Source organism: Dipodomys spectabilis, unplaced genomic scaffold, assembly GCF_019054845.1.
Source record: "Dipodomys spectabilis isolate Male_0828 unplaced genomic scaffold, ASM1905484v1 ptg000234l, whole genome shotgun sequence".
Taxonomy (NCBI): domain Eukaryota; kingdom Metazoa; phylum Chordata; class Mammalia; order Rodentia; family Heteromyidae; genus Dipodomys; species Dipodomys spectabilis.
In genome coordinates this window covers 1019114-1036742 of record NW_024870911.1, presented here as the reverse complement: position 1 = coordinate 1036742, position 17629 = coordinate 1019114, and the positions used below count along the sequence as shown (strand labels likewise).

At 35.4% G+C, this 17629-nt stretch overlaps 1 protein-coding gene across 1 annotated transcript in view; it reads left to right on the top strand.

Moving 5' to 3' along the window:
- Window positions 1-17629, top strand: part of Otogl (otogelin like) — a 142624-nt gene that overhangs the window by 82339 nt on the left and 42656 nt on the right. Inside the window, exons 32-37 of the mRNA XM_042698990.1 lie at window positions 2584-2751; window positions 4775-5053; window positions 7860-7977; window positions 11850-11929; window positions 12731-12796; window positions 16234-16319. Coding sequence (XP_042554924.1) covers window positions 2584-2751; window positions 4775-5053; window positions 7860-7977; window positions 11850-11929; window positions 12731-12796; window positions 16234-16319 — 797 coding nt within the window. The remainder of the gene's footprint in view (window positions 1-2583; window positions 2752-4774; window positions 5054-7859; window positions 7978-11849; window positions 11930-12730; window positions 12797-16233; window positions 16320-17629) is intronic.

Sequence of the window (17629 nt, the reverse complement as noted above, 5' to 3'; positions counted from 1 at the left end):
TCCCCTACCCTCTTTTTCTCCCCCCCCCACCCAAGTTGTAAAGTTCATTTTCTTGTACAGCTCATTGCTACAATGGGTCAAACTGTATCCTTATTTGAGCATTTTGTGACTTCCCTTCCCCTCCCCAAATTAGGAAAATGTATATACAAGATGTAGGGCACCGGAATCAAATACAGTGAAAACAGGGGTTATACCATGGGGGAAGAACATACAAAAGAAACAAAAGATCACTTAGCACATTATAAGTACATTAAAAGCTAGTTTTGTGTTCCTCTCATTCTTAAGTCAACTGTTCCTGAAAATGATCCAAGCCCTCAAGTTGCTGAGTATCTGTCTGTCTGTCTATCTTATCTATCTACCTTCACTCATATCTACCTAATTCCATTTGAGCTGTATTCTGTAATTTACATATGTATCTTCTTTTTTACACATTATTTGCATCTCTATCCAAACCAAAATATTTATCAATCAGAGTATATTTGCATCTGGAACACTGATTTCAATTGGTTCTTGTTCTTCCAGGAGAATTATCTTTTAGGTAGTAGAGACAGTGTAAGTGTCCCCAGATGCTCTATAGTGATGCTAGTGGAAGGGACAACTCCAAACATGCCATCCTCTGGGTGCTTTCCTTTCTTGCTTGGTCTATGTGATATAAATTTTGATCCTTGTTGGGGGATGGGGGATGTAGCTGAGGAGGTGGGAGGGAAGGGATGGTAGGGGCAAACAAAGGAGGAGGCAACAATGCTGGATAAGAAATGTACTCATTACCTTGCTCATGTAACTCTAACCCCTCTGTACAGTATTTTCACAATAAAAAACTTAATTAAAATTTTTTATTGTGAAAATACCGTACAGAGGGGTTACAATTACATGGGCAAGATAGTGAATACATTTTTTATCAAGCATTGTTGCCTCCTCCTTTGTTTCCTCATACCTTTCCTTCCCCTCTCCACCCCTCCACCCCCATACCCCCCTACCACCCACCCCCCACCCTGCCAAAGTTGTAAAGTTCGTTTTTGACATAATGTCTTGTACATCTCATTGTTGTAATGGGTCCACCTGTAACCCTATTTAAATGACTTGTTTTTTCCCTTCCCCTCCATAAATTATATCAACATCAAATATAGTGAAAGCAGGGGTTATATCGTGGGGGAGGTACAAACAAAGCAACAAAGAAATCATCTTATAAATATGTTGGTGGGAATGTAAACTTGTTCAGCCACTTTGGAAAGTAGTATGGAGGTTCTTCAAAAGACTTCACATAGAGCTCCCATATGACCCAGCAATCCCATTTTTGAGCATTTACCCTATTGATCACAAACAAGACTATACTAAAGCTACCAGCACAACTATGTTTATTGCAGCATTATTTACCATAGCTAATTGAAAATTTTTGATCCTTGTTTTCTTTTCTACTTCTTATCCCTTTAACCTACTTATCTCTCCCCTTACTTTTCCTGTGTCGCACTCCTTAATGGAGGAACATCGTGTTCTCATATATATTGAATCTCTCTTTTCTCCTTCCTTAGGGTAGGTCAGGGAAAATTGTTTTTGAGATGAAAATGAGAGGAAGGTGAATATGAAATACAGAGTGCAATACTATTCATCTTTTAGTATATAACCTGCTACATGTAATTAACATTACTATAGCATACAACACAAAATGTGCACATATCTGTAAATGGTATTCATCTGTTAATCATTAACTTAATAGTTGATTACGCAGAAGAAACTTTGAACATTAACAATACACAGTTATGCTGAGAACATTAGATCACAAAGAAATTGGATAGAAGTCAAACTGATCTCCTGATCATAAAATTGAATGCATACTTTTAATAATACCAATGAGCACACTAGTCCTTTTTATACTGCTTTTCCTGAGATGTGAAGAAAATTTGTTTTAATTAAGATTCAGGTTTACTTCTACACAGACTATTTTTTACCATAATAAATGTTTTCTACTTTATAGGAAACAATTATGATGTAAGTTATAAAGTCTTTGGACTTCTTGCCTGAGCTTCATCTTATATTCTGTTATGCATAGACATACCTCACTTCTAGAATAGGAAAATACTGTATATTATGTGAATTCTTTTTTCCATACAGTGCAACTAAGGGGAAATGAATTTTAGTGGATTATCTTAATACCTGCCATTGAACCAGCTAAGTATCTTTTGTTTATTGAGATAGATTACAGTCTTGGAACCACAGAATTGGAAGCTCAGCTGAGCCAACTTAATCATATAGGTAAAATAATTGAAGGCTAAATGTTTAAGCCAGTTTTCTATCCAGCTCAGTTTTCCATCTACATCAATACAAACTTGAACATATTCTTTCCCACATTCACATGCACACACCTTCATTTGTACTTATGTATTCTATGTTTCAAGTTGCATATTCTGTGTCTGGTAAATTCTTAACTATTCTATTAGTTTTGAAAACAGCTCAGTGAATTTACTGGTGATATTTTTAATTGTTCAATAGTTTTAGGGTATTTAATTAAAATTATTTCATTTACATGATAGAAATTTTAAAAACATCCTTTGTTTATTTATAATTCTCTTACTTGTGTATCATTAGGACTTGGAGATGGGCCATATATGCTGGCAAATTATGGACAGAGTGGCCTTATTCTGGGTGTCAACATGACCAGTAGAAGTGTTTTCTCTTTGCCCAAAAGTAACATTCATGGCAAGATATTTTTTAATTTTATGATCACTCCAGGCCTATTCAAAGAGAAGACATCATGTAAGTATAATTGGAAATAAGACATAGTTTTCTTTATTCACATTTTTATTATCCATTCAACTATTAATTTTGGATCCTATATGTTTATGAAACGTTTCTATGTTCTTTATAAAAATTTGAACTTTGATCTTGGCAATCAAATAGCTGTCTATTTCGTATATGAAATAAAGTATATTTTTGTTATATTTATGTTAGAACTGCTAATGTTTGATTACATTTTGGTCTTTTTTAATATATATTTTTTATTGTAAAGATACTGTACAGAGGGGTCACAGTTATGAGTAACGAGTAAGGTAATGAGTACATTTCCTACTGAGCATTGTTACCCCCTCCTTTGCTTTTCCCCTACCATCCCTTCCTGCCCCACTTCCCCAACTCCTCCCTCCCCCTCCCTGAAGTTGTAAAGTTCATTTTCAACATAGTGTCTTGTACATTGCATTTTGGTCTTAAAGCTTAACTCAAACATTTGAAGCTTTTACCGTGAAACTTGTTGAAAAACTTTTGGAAGACAGTGTTAGAATTTAAAAGATTTTAATGTCAGAATAAAGCAAAAGGGAAACCATTGCTTTGATTTCAGAGAAGATAAATATTGAGGGCATTATATTAGAGCATAGACAATAGCAGACATTGCCATCTAGTGGGTCTCCTCTTCTGGCTCATGGAATGTTTTTAGAGTGTCTAGAAGGTGGCTCTGCCTTTATTATTTTGGACCAAGTGGTTTGTAGTGTTTATGTCTATCAGACCCCTGTTCTGAATGTGCTAATATCCCCTTCAGGTACAGTGATATTAGGCTACTTTTTTATAATGCATACTGCATAGAACCATGCAGACCATGCTCTAGAAACTTAGCAAAACTTTCTTGAATTTAATGACTCTTACTTAACTTTTACTTATTTTGAGAAGTACTTGAATTCTCCAGTTAGAATAAATCATTTTTTAACCTATGAAATGAACTCTCTTAGTGTTAAAAACACCCACCAGTTCGAAATTTTAGTTTATGCCCATCATATCTACTGTTTGTATTCTTGCTCAGCTGAGTCACTTTCAAGATTTTATGACATAATAAATGAGTATCATATTAAACTTGTTAGTTCTTCATTTTATGACTTACCTTAAATATCATTCTTCATAGAATAATACAATGTTTACTTCAGAAAATCAACAAAATATCTCAATTAAAAACTTTTATAGCATGAGTTTTACCAATATAAGGGAAAATTAACAGAATATATAACAAAAAAGAATGATACTTCTCTAACACTTTGGGAGGTCTAATTGTTCATTAAACATTTGACAATCCTTTGGGAAATAAATAATATTGAGGAGATAATTTTCTCATTGCAGCAAATTCTCTTGTAAAAACAATACACTAAGAACTCAGTGAATGTTGAAAATGAACTTTAAAACTTCAGGGGTGGGGAGGGAGGAGTTGGGGGGGAGGGAAAGGATGGTAGGGGAAAAAACAAAGAAGTAGGTAACAATGCTCAGTAGGAAACGTACTCACTACCTTACTCATGTAACTGTAGCCCCTCTGTACAGTATCATTACAATAAAAATATATATTAAAAAAAGAACTCAGTGATACTAAAGTACAACTAGTTACATGCCTACTTCACTATTTTCTAATTCACTATTTTCTCACTTTTCGGTTCCAATTTAGGTGTTTATAAATTGTGAGCATTTGAAAATGTCAATGCTTAAAACCACAAATATGTCCAATTAATAATTTAATTTCTTGTATGAATCTGTTATTGATACTTACTTTTCTTCCTTTGAAGGTCATAATGAATGATTAAAAATAGAACTTAGTGAAGATCAACTTAGGAGATACCATTGTGTTGCCAATCATTTAAAAGTATTACATTTTCCTTTTAGAGGTCTTATTATTTATTTCTAAGATCTGTGAGATTTACATTAATTGTAATTTTCACTTTATAATGTGTACTTTGATAATGCCGGTGTTGGGATCTGCTTTCGATGAAACTCAAAACAGTTGTCCAGATACTGCTCTATATTTTTACAGCTTTGGCACTTGTGTCCTTGGAATCTGCTGAAAGGCCAAACTACTTTCTCTATGTCCGCGACAACGACGCACTCAGCTTGGAACTGTGGAAGGCAAATGCCGCCTTTCAACAGAAAGCCACATTTTTCCACCATCAGAGTCTCTGGATTCCAGGCTACAGTGCGTTTGAACTATACAGCCGGAAAGGCTTTTTCATCGTAGTTACAGACTCTGCCGTCAAAGCATCAAAATATGATGACTCTGAAGAATTCAAACAGTCAAGTAGCTTCAGCATAGAAGGTTTGTTTCATGAGAGTGTCAAGAGGACTCACACACAATTTATACAATGGGGAAATCATTGAGTTCTTAACATTATACCATTTTTTGATATATAAAGATAGTTATAACTTTAAGTAAGTTTTGTAACTGTATACCTTCTAGAAAATTTCCCTCTTTCAGCAGAAACCTGATTTTATTTCTAAAGTGCCTTAGAAGTCTGCAATTGTTGAATTTTGAGTTTCTGAAAACAGTCTTCATGTCTTTAATGCCATCTTTAAAAGTTATGGTTGATTGTTTTTTAAATCCAAGTGCTTGATTGCTGTCTTGTTTTGCAAACAATTTGTATCATTCTATCTAACCCTCCTAAACTAGTTCAAAAGAGCTCATCATTGCCTTTTGTTGTGTAGCCAACTGAATTGGAAAATTCAGATTGATCTTTAGACACTTGCCTCTTGAATACAGTTTCTGTCCTCAAAAATAATAAATTTGTCAGGAGGTTTTGCACAAACCCACTGTCAGGGTTCTACAAGGGTTCTGACCCTGGAAATGGGGCTCAAAGGAAAGTAAACAAGATCCCTAGCACCTGAACACATGAAATTTTAGGTATATTCTGATGAGACAGAAAAAGTCAGGCTCAGCAACTTTCTTATAGACAGCAAGCACCAACAGAAGCCTGGGATCCAGCATGAGCTGGAGTTCCCCAGCTTGGCAAATCTGTGCAAAGCAGATGGCTCATGTCTGCATATGTGCTCCATGATGCATTTCAACTGAAGAAGTGAATGCACTCCACTGTGAATTTTGTTCTCTGGGTACCACTGACATTATTGAACACAAACTTTCTTTATTTCTTTTTCTTTGGCAGCCCTGGGACTTGAACTCAGGGCTTGGGCACTGTCCCTAAGCTTCTTTTGCTCAAGGCTTGCACTCTACCACTTGAGCCACAGTGCCATTTTTGATTTTTTCTGTTTATGTGCTATTGAGGAATCTAACCCAGGACCTCATGCATTCTAGGCCAGCACTCTACCACTAAACCACATTCCCAGCCCAGAACACAAACTTTCTAAAACATGCTGTTTAGGATGGAGGAAGACAAACCATAGGCTGTTCCAAAAAATTCTTTTTTTTTAATTGTGAAAATACCATACAGAGGGGTTACAATTACTCAGACAAGGTAATGAGTACATTTCTTATCAAGCATTGTTGCCTCCTCCTTTGTTTCCCTTTCCCATCTCCTCCCCCCGTCCTCCCCCCTACCTTCCAAAGTTTCTTGCTATTGTTTCTAACAAATTTATAAGATATTTCTTTGTTGCTTTGTATGTTCCTCCCCCATGGTATAACCCCTGGTTTCACTGTATTTGATGTTGGTATAATTTGTGGAGGGGAAGGGAAAAAACAAATTGCAACAATGAGATCTACAAGACGTTATGTCGAAAAATGAACTTTACAACAAAAAAATTCTTATCTCATTCTGTTTGTATGTCATTCTCAGAACAATCTGTAGTTCTTGTTAGAATTGCAAATGGAAAAGATGAAAGACTGGTTAGCCAAGGTCAACTGGGAGCCTGTTTTGTGTTCTTAAGAAAAAGAGCCATTGTCATGACTACATAATATTCAATGGAACAAGTGTAATAGTGTAATAATTTCACTTTAGTTTTCTGGAAACTAAACTTTATAAACCCCTTTATTTCCTCTTAACTCTAGGAATCTGCTCTGTTAGACTATACCTAGTGTCTTCACTTGTGGTGCAGAGAATTGTAGCTAATGGCATTATCAAAATCTGAATTTGATTTTCTTGGTTTCCTTAGGCCTATGAACTCTAGGGTCTACCTTAGTCCTGGAAATAATCTTCTCAGCATGCATGAACTTATAAACTTAAGTTCTTTGGTTACTCTTATCTCCAGATGCGTAGATGCTTTCCAAAATATTTTATTTCCTTGCAATTCTTAGTAATTGAATTCTTTATCTAAAGTCCTAGAAGGACAACTGGGTCTTGAATTGGAATTCTCATGTTAGAGATAATTTATCTGTTCTCTGTGTTATCATATTAGCTGAGTTTGCAGGAGAAAAGTTTCAATTGAGGAGGCTTTCTAACTGTAACTTGAAATTTTAATTTACTCACTTATTCTTTGGTAATCTAACAACATTTATCATGGACAAGATAAGGTGGGGAGGGAAGGGATAGTAGGGGAAAAACAAAGGAGGGGGTAACAATGCTCCATAGGAAATGCACTCATTACCTTACCCATGTAACTGTAGCCCTCTGTACAGTATCTTTACAATAAAAAAGTAAAAAGATAATGTGTTAAATTTTGTGAGGGAAATGACAGTACATTCACCCTATATTTGAAATAATAATGAAGGCAGTTAGTCTGGCTATTTTTCTAGTTATTTGAAGTTCGCAAGGTTCTAGGCTGCTTTCAGTCTCAGTATCTTCCATTGCAGGCCAGAAGTAATATCTAGTAAATTGAGTAGTAGTAAAGATAAAATAGAATAATGGTAAAACATTACTTTTTATGAAATATATTTCCAAGCATGATACAGGGTACTATTAATGTGAAAAATCAGTGAAAATCCACTAGACACGTAAAGGAAGATTTTGAATTTTCCATGGCCATTTACAAACTTTGGCTTTAAAAAAAAATCTTTAAAGATAGATTTACATTTTGTAGCCAATGCATGAGGTACTTTGGTCCCCATGCAGTTACAGTGTTTTCATTTGATCATTTTGTCATTTCCATAAGTGTCCATACAAAGGTGCTTATCATGAGTTGCTAGTCTTCAGGCTGTGCACTTAAAAATGGACACATTCTAAACTTTATTTTCTCAGAGATCCAGGCTGCTGTGCCCTACAGGAGAGCATGTGAATGGCGATATGAACCTTGTGCTACTCCCTGCTTTAAAACTTGCAGTGACCCTGAAGCACTAGCGTGTAAATTTCTTCCACCGTAAGTAATGAGCAAACTACTGTTAACAGATTCTGTCCTCAGGGAGTTTTGTGTTAGATTTAAAAGTAGTCCTCCTCAAGAAATCTTGCACATGCTGTATACTAAAACACAAATTAATTCTATCATAATCAAAGCATAGTTATTGAGGTGTTACTATGTGTTAGGAATTCTAATTGCCAGGGTTACAGTAACAACAAAACTGATCAAATACTTCCTTTTGGGGGTTATAATCATTGGGTTGAAACAGAATGTGAACAAAAATGGAAGCTTATAATGCAACATATTTTTAAGAGTTAAATGGTAATAAATGTTATGAAAATATATGGGAAAGTTAAAGATACACACACACACACACACACACACACACACGCATGCATAAACACACATATACATATACCACAACTTCTTTATCCTTTTTACTGTTGGGGGGCAGCTTGTCTGCTTTTATCATTTGGCCGTTTGTATATAATGTTGCAGGAAACACAAATAATGCCTGTGTATTTTTCTGGTACATTGATTTACTTTCCTTTGTATATGTGCCCAATAGTGTAATTCCAGGGTCATACTGTGATCTTATTTTGGTCTTCTGAGGAATCTATATACTGATTTCCATAGTGGTTGTACTAGTTTATATTCCACCAACAATGAGGGCTCACTTTCCCACATCCCCACCAATATTTGTTATTGTTTATCTCTTTGTTGGATCTCATGTTGACTGTGGTGAGATGAAATCTTAGTGTATTTTGATTTACATTTCCTTTATGGCTAATGATGTTGACTATTTCTTAATATATCACTCATTTGTATTTTTTTTGTGAGAACTGTACATTCTGCTTGGATGCCCATTTATTTACTAGATTACTTTTTCTTTTGCTGTTTTACTTTTTTGAGTTCTTTGTATTTCTGGATATTAATCCATTATCTGTTGAATAGCTAGAAAAGATTGTCTCTGGTTCTGTAGATGGCTCTTAGGTTTAGTGATTGTTTCTTTTGTTACACATAAACTCTTTAATTTGATATATCCATTTTGTCAATTCTTAATCCTATCTTCTGAGCATCTGGAATTCTATTCAGAGAAAAGTGACTTATGCCATGTTAGTTGCAGTGTTTTTACTACATTTTCCCACAGTAGACTTAAAGTTTCAAGTTTTAATTAGAGCTCTTAGATCTAATTGGTGTTGATTTTTGTACAGTATAAAAGATAGAGGTCCCATTTCATTGCTGGTAGACTAAACATAGTTCTGAAAGGAGGAAGAGTTAGGACTTAAGTCTGGCCTCAGTATGTATTGAGTGAAACCAGACACTAGTTTCCACTTTTGTTGTCAACCTAGACAAATATCAACAATTTCATTTAGACCCAGTGGAAGAATGAATTACTATTTGTTGTGCTAAGGACAAAGATAGAAGGAGTTCCTTTGATGAAGAATCAAGAATTTGGTTTTCTTTTATATATCAAATTTAAGACTGAAAATTGCTCAGAGCATTTAGTAACCTAGAGTCTAGGAAGAGGCAAAATGAAAAGGTAGAATGTAGGCAGCTATTTGTTTTGAAAAAAAATTGCTTTAAAAGGGAACAAGGCAGTATATCAACAGTAGAAGGGAGTATGTTACATTTTTTTAACTGAATATCTATGTACTGTGAGTATGAAAATTATAAAATGTCCTGGGCATATGAATAAATGATACCTAGTCTTTGCCTGAGGGAACTCAATCTTTAGAACAGGGTAGAAATGAGACCAAATACAAGCAATACTACAGAATGAGATCTGAAGGAATGTAGTGTAGTCCAGAGAAACTACACTCTTGCCAGGCTGCTTTTCACTTCCACATTTACTTCTGTTTCCTGTCTTCTTCCCCTGTGCAGAGGTACTGATGGGCACTTCTCATTGTACTTGTAATAGCCAGGGGTCTCATGTACAAAGCTGCAGCTGTAACACATTCCTGTCCCCTCCTGCCAGTCCCCAACAGAGCCATTGCCCTTCTTCTAGATGATTTCAGTTTTTTTCATGAAGCAAATGTTAAAATAAAATATTTAGCGAAAATAAAAGTTTTGGATGACAAAATATGCCAAGAAGCTTATTATGGAGCACATATAGAAATAATTATTCCTATTATATATCTATTGTAAGAACCATTATGTATAGGAGATATTATGTTTATAGTTTAGAAGTCGGCTAGTATGTCATCTGTATGCAAAAGAAAGAAGGATCTTTTATGTGTGACTGTGAAGGCAATATTGGTTGAAAGGAAATATTGTAAGAGAAGATCTATGGTTTTAACTGGCATAGAACAATTTCAAAATGTTTGGGTTGCATCTAAATGGACAATGACTTCTTTTAATGATGACTGGTTATAGTCTTCTGCAATCTAGTAACCTTTAGATTTTTTTTCTACTGCTTGATAAATTTAGAGTATAATAGCATTAATAATCCTCTTTATTACGAAGCTTATTGATTGAAATAAGCCACTGATTATATATAAGCTGTTTATGTTCTTAAAAATATATATTGTGAAAGGACAGAAATATGAAGGAGATAGCTAAATGTGTCTTCTTCAGCCTCATTCAGTGTAAAACTTTTCTAGCTACATAGGGCCACCTGATTTTGCTTTGTTACTCCCTAGCATTGATTTAATTCATTTTCATAATGAGCATTTTTGTTTTAATTCTTTAATAATGGATGAAGTAATTGACAATATATTTTAGTGGGTACTAAATTTATTTTTAAATTTTTTATTTTAACACATTTATCTTAATATTTAATAATGATATCTGAAATTCTGGAAATAAAGCCTTAATTTTTATAAATAATATGGAAACTTTGAAACAAATTATTCATAGATGCTATACAATCGTAGGAGTATCATTTAGGTTGAATTACAAATAATGCCCTATTTAACACCTTCACTTTTAAGAACTTAGGGTTTTTGAAACTAACCAACCCTAAAAAGAGCCAGTCACCAATTTATCTTGTGCACTTTAAGTTTTTTTTAACACATTTTTTTTTATTCTTTAACTCCAGGATAATTTCTATTATCCTTTTCTTCAAAAGTAGCTCTTAAAAATTATTTTGTTCAATTCTCAATTATATTTCTTTTTGACCAACTGAAAACTGATACTGTCAAATTAAAGGGGTAAAATATTCTTAAATTGCAAATATTACTATCACCTGATAATGCATCTGAGATGCAGTTAAATAGGCTTTTTTTTGCAATAAAAGTTTGTACATAATGCTCTGTAGAATGTATTCCTAATATGAACCTGCATGAAAGATTGTATCAGTATAAATTGGACTCTGGGCTTCAATTGACCAATAGTAGCAGTAAGATGTAATCTCAGACAGAATTTTGGCTTAATTCCTTTAAAGATGGTTTTTCCTTTTCTTGGCCCACAGTCCCCAAGCCTAAGGCCTCTTGCAGGTTTAGGAACTCTTAACTTGGCTTCTCTGCTTCATGCAAGGACAGGGGATACATACCAGATGCCCTGGAGCTGGAAACCTGGCTTCCTTTTGGTCTTATACCACCATTTTCTTCCAACTCTGCCAACTCCTGCCTCATCTCCTCTACTCAAGATCTCAATTGTCTGTTCAGTGAGCTTAGGATTTAATAGTAGAAAGTGAGAGCCATGGACGATGCTGTTTCTATACTACTGACATTTTCATAGTAAGTATAGTCACAACCCATAGCAATCTGCTTAGGTATAGGGAACACTGATTTCATAAATCAAATTATTATACAATGTTAGCAAAGGAGTAGTCCTTAGTGCTTGAGAAGGAGGGAGAATTTCAGGAGCAATATAATTTAGTTGCATATATTCAATACTGAGTTTTATTTTATATTTTGTACTTTTTTCATTTGATTTTTTTTCATATGTAGGGTTGAAGGATGCTTGCCCTACTGCCCTAAAAATATGATCCTTGATGAGGTCACCCTCAAATGTGTTTATCCAGAAGACTGTAAGTGTGAACCTTATTTAATTTACTATGAAAAGTGAGAAGCACCCTATTAGGCAAACAGCTCTAAACAGAAGTTTTAGACACACGATAATTGTAAGATGTTTCCCTAATGTGACAGCTGTAGGTTATTTTCCTCACTACTTCCTAAATCATGTTTATCTTGCCTTTCAAATCCCTCTTTAGTTTATTTTCCAAAACATACTTGAAGTTAAAGAGCCCTGTATGTATTAGGTGGGTATTTATCAACTATTGATAAATACAGAGCATCTTTGTTTCTTTGTAGGTGTGCCTTTAATTCCTACAGAACCAGCATTAATATCACCAGGTACGCTGTTACAACCTATGGTTTCAGGTAAAGCTATGATTTTAGACAGTAAAATTAGCATCTGTAATGTACGTCCTGGCCTACCTATCACAGCCACACACACTAGGACTACTCAACCAACTCAAAACATTCCTGTCACTTTTGCTTCATGTTGCCCATCTTGTTGACAAGCTCAATGTGACACATTTTCTACAATGGATTCATCTCTTTTTCTCTTTCTTATATGGACTTCTAGGACATCTTTTACATAATCTTTCTAAGAATTTAGTCTTTACTAAACCTGTTTTAAATTTTCCCAGTAAATAAATAGGTGCTAATGAGTGTCAGATATAATTGTAAGTCTCTCTGTGGAGGCTCCATTTCCATTTTGTATTATATTCCAAAACATATTTGAAGTTAAAGAGCCTCGTATGTATTATGTGGGCCTCACCTTACTCAAATACTGATAAATATAGAGCATCTTTGTTTCTTTGTAGGTGTACCCATAATTCCTACAGAACCAGCATTAATATCACCAGGTAAGCTGTTACCTATGGTTTCAGGTAAAGCTGATTTTAGACAGTAAAATTAGCATCTGTAATTTAAGTCCTGGCCTATCTATCACAGCCACATGCAGTAGGACCACTCAACCAACTCAAAACACACCTGTCACTTTTTAAAATATGGTTTTTATTGTAAAAATACTGCACAGAGGGGTTGCAGTTACATGAGCAAGGTAATGAGTCCATTTTCTATCAAGCATTGTTACCTCCTCCTTTGTTCTTCCGCTGCCATCCCTTCATTCCATCTCCACAACTATCCCCTCTCCCCCGCCTAAATTGTAGTTTGTTTTTCAACATAATGTCTTGTATATCTCATTGTTACAATGGATCAACCTGTATCCCTATTTAAGCATTTTGTTTTTTCCCTTCCCTTCCCTAAATTAGAGAAGTGTGTATACAAGATGCAGGGCACAGACATCAAATACAGTGAAAACAGGGGTTACCTGAGGACCAATGGAATAGAATTGAAAACCCAGAAATGAACCCACAGACCTATAGCCACCTAATCTCTGATAAGGGAGCTAAAAATATAGAAGGGAAGAAAGACAGCCTCTTCAGTAAATGATGCTGGCAAAATTTGTTAATCACCTGTAGAAAACTAAAGCTAGATCCTTATGTATCACCCTGCACCAGAATCAACTCCAAACAGATCAAAGACCTCGAAGTCAAAGCAGACACCCTGAAAACATTACAGGAAAGAGTAGAAGAAACCCTAGGTCTCTTTGACAGAAGCCAATTTTTTTCTCATTTTTTTATTGTGAAAATACTGTACAGAGGGGTTACAATTACATGGGCAAGATAATGAGTACATTTCTTATTAAGCATTGTAGCCTCCTCCTTTGTTTCCCCTTCCCATCCCTTCCCATCCTCTCCCTGCCCCCCCCCGAATCCTTCTCCCCACTACCACCAAAGTTGTAAAGTTTGTTTTTCACATAACGACTTGTACATCTCATTGTTGCAATGAATCCACCTGTATCCCTATTTAAACAGTTTGTTTTTTCCCTTCCCCTTCATAAATTATACCAACCTCAAATATAGTGCAAATTTTCTTAATAGAAACCCAGTGACATAACAAATCAAAGAAAGGTTGGACAAATGCGATTGCATAAAGCTTCAGAGCTTCTGCATGGCAAAGGACATAGCTAGCAAGATCAACAGAAAGCCCATGGATTGGGAGATCTTCATTAGCCATACAACGGATAAGGGTCTCATATCTAAAATATACTTGAACTCAAAAAATTAAAACCCCCAACAACAAATCCTTAAAAAACAACTGCCCAATAAATTAGTGGGCTAAAGACTTAAAGAGAAACTTCTCTGAAGAGGAAAGAAGGATGGCCAATAGACACATGAAGAAATGCTCAACCTCACTAGCCATAAAAGAAATGCAAATCAAAACAACATTGAGGTACCACCTCACCCCAGTTAGAATGGCTATAACCAAGAACTCTAATAACAACAGATGCTGGAGGGGATGTGGCCAGAAGGGAACCCTACTGCATTGTTGGTGGGAGTGTAAACTTGTTCAGCCACTTTGGAAAGCAGTATGGAGGTTCCTGAAAAGACTCCACATAGAGCTTCCCTATGACCCAGCAATCCCACTTTTGGGCATTTACCCAAATGATCACAAACAAGACCATACTAAAGCTACCAGCACAACTATGTTTATTACAGCATTGTTTATCATAGCTAGGACAGGGAACCAATGCAGATGACCCGAAGTCGATGAATGGATCAAGAAAATGTGGTATATATACACAATGGAATTCTCTGCCTCCATCAGAAAGAATGACATTGCCCCATTTTTTAGGAAATGGAAAGGCTTGGAAAAAATTATATGAAGTGAAGTAAGCCAGGCCCAAAAAACATAGGTCCCATGGTTTCCCTTATTTACAATAACTAGTATACATCTGAGACAAGCAGAAAAGGTCAAAAGCCATGTACATATGACCAGATAAGATGATGTTAAGCGAAATGAATCCCTAGATAGAGACATAAGTGGTTTTTTCTTTCTTGCTATTGTTTCTAACATGTTTATAATGCCTGTCACTTTTGCCTCATGTTGCCTATCCTATTGACAGGCTCAACATGGCACATTTTCTACAATGGATTCATCTCTTTCTCTCTTTCTTATTATGGACTTCTAGGACTTTCTTCACATATTTTTTCCAAGAACTTAAGTTTTACTAAACCTGTTTTAAGTTTTCTCAGTAAATAAATGGTCTCTAATGAGTGTCAGATATAATTACAAGTCTTTCCATGGGGACTCCACTTCCATTTGTATCCTATAGGCTCTTGAGATGTATCTTGGCTCTTACCCTCACTTCCTTCCCTCACTATGAAGCTTGTTTCAGGGAAGAACTTAATATATCCACTCACAGGAAGCTTTGCCAAACTTAATTACTTCTTCTGGGAGAGTGATTTAGAAAATTTCTGATAGAGATGTTTATATTTGATGTTTTAATTGAGTATCAACTAAGCCAAGCATTGTCTAGGCACTCAGAGGGGATTGTTATGGTAGACAAAATACACAGTGGTCCACAAGCGAATGAAATACTATAAACGTTTCATACGTTTGGTCTCACATTTGTGGATTCAACCAATAGAACAAAATTCATCTGAGATGAACATGCTCACATATTTTCCCTATCCTTATTTCTTAAACAGCACAGCAAGGTAAGTATTTGTCTAACATTTACATTGTATTAAATATTATAGGTAATACATTGGTTTAAGGACTTATGATCTGTGGAGCTGCATGATAATAAGTTAATGGTAAATTATTAGATATATGACATTTTTATAGCAGGAATGGGAAACAAATTCAGTATTTAAAAATATTATCAATGGCAGACATGGTGATTGGAGCTAGGGAAAAGTCCAGTCAATCATTTTATCTCTTCTATAGTCCTTCAGATTTGAGTATTTTAGACATACCTCTAGTACAGAAAGAAAATACATGGGTCACACTCCTTTACACCTCCCCATTGGGGCTGCCATTGGGCCAAAGCATCATCCATTCTGCTTGCAAAGAGTTCATACCTGAGGTTCTTCAAGAGAAAAGGACCAGCTGCACTTCTTGTTTTGAATGCAACAAAATTTGTAGCTTTTGATGACTCTTTAAGGATACTATTGACATTTTTACCTGTTTAGACAACTTTCTTGACATCAAGGCAGTGAAGGTGTTTATGGAATGGTCAATTAAACTTAGAAAAGTCTGACTGTATTTGGACAGCAATTGTGAAACTCCTAAGTTAGAATTCTGTTCCTGTCATGTATGGATGTACTTTCTAATTGACTTAGCTTCTGCATCTGTAAAGCAGTCATATTTTTATCTTCTTCGTAGGATGTTTGTGAGGAACAAATGAAGTAATTGAAAATCTTTTAGCATATTTCCTAACACATGTAAATTGTATGCATGAGAGCTACTCTCCCAGTAATGGAGGTTGCGTGTTCATTTCTTATAGGTCCAGAGATAGTCACTACCTCTGACATCATCCCTACCACAGGTTTGGAATGTGAGGTATGTCTGGCTAAGCTCCTTTAGCTCTTGTTATTTCATTAGTGTCTGCTAATGAAATAGTCCACTAATCAAATCCACTACACAAATACAATTGAACTTCTTTTAGTATGCTCTCTAATCTTTGTTACAATGTAAGAATATGCATTACTTTTGTTGTCTTTTTAATTTTTTTTTATTGTCAAGGTGATTACAGAAGGGTTACAGTTACACAAGTAAGGTACATTTCTTGTCAAACTTGTTACATTTTTAACAACTGCAATTTCTTAAATACTTAGATACTTTTTACTAGTTAGCTTCTGTCAGATTAAAATCAAAATGCAGGCCAGGTCCTGGTGGCTCATGCCTGTAATCCTAGCTACTCAGGAGGCTGAAGTCTGAGGATCATGGTTCAAAGCCAGCCCAGGGAAAGAAAGTCGATGAGACTCTTATCTCCAATAAACCACCAGAAAACTGGAAATGGCTTTGTGGCTCAAGGGGTAGAGCACTAGCCTTGAGCTGAAGAGCTGAGGGACAATTCACAGCCCTAGAGTTCCAGCCCCATGACCTAAAAAAAAAAAAAAAAAAAAGCAAAGAAGGAGCTTTATAATGCAGTGTGATTCCTAACAGGCTAATTCATTATGGGTTTATGTGGGCTGTTTATTAGGCAGGTACTGTATGCCAGTCTCTAGGTAAGATGATAATGGCATATTGTAACCAAAGAACATAATATTCATTGACTTAGTTGAGACTTAGGCAAATTTTTTAGTTCAGATATGCTCCTTTTTTATTAAATGAATTAATACCCAAGCAATATTTACTTAGTATCAGTCTGGCTAAGCTCTGATTAGATGCCATTCAAGAGATTGAGGAAAGGGGTGAAATTGTCTAAAAGTATTGCACTCTTTGCCTGACTTGTGTAAATGTAACCTATCTATTTTTAGCATTTTCAAAAAAAGAAGCAAAAAAATTCCTGCTTGTGTGGAGTTATATTGGAGTTTCTGAGATTGTCACTAAACAAAATAAATTACTAATTACATAAAAATATTATCCCTTGTCACTGATTTTGGTACCCCGCGTATTATATATACATTTGTCTGAATTGGGGAAGGGAAGAACTACAAAATGGTGGGACAAAGGACAAAGGGTGAACTAATACAACAGTGATACTCACATGTTGGAAATGAACGTTACAACTGGCAGGGGCATTGAGGGGGAGGCAAAGTGTGAGGAAAAAAAGTGAGGGGGTAACACTGACAACACAGGTGCTCACTAGCTTACATATGTAACTGTCATCCCTCTGTACATCACCTTGACAATTAAATTAAATTTTA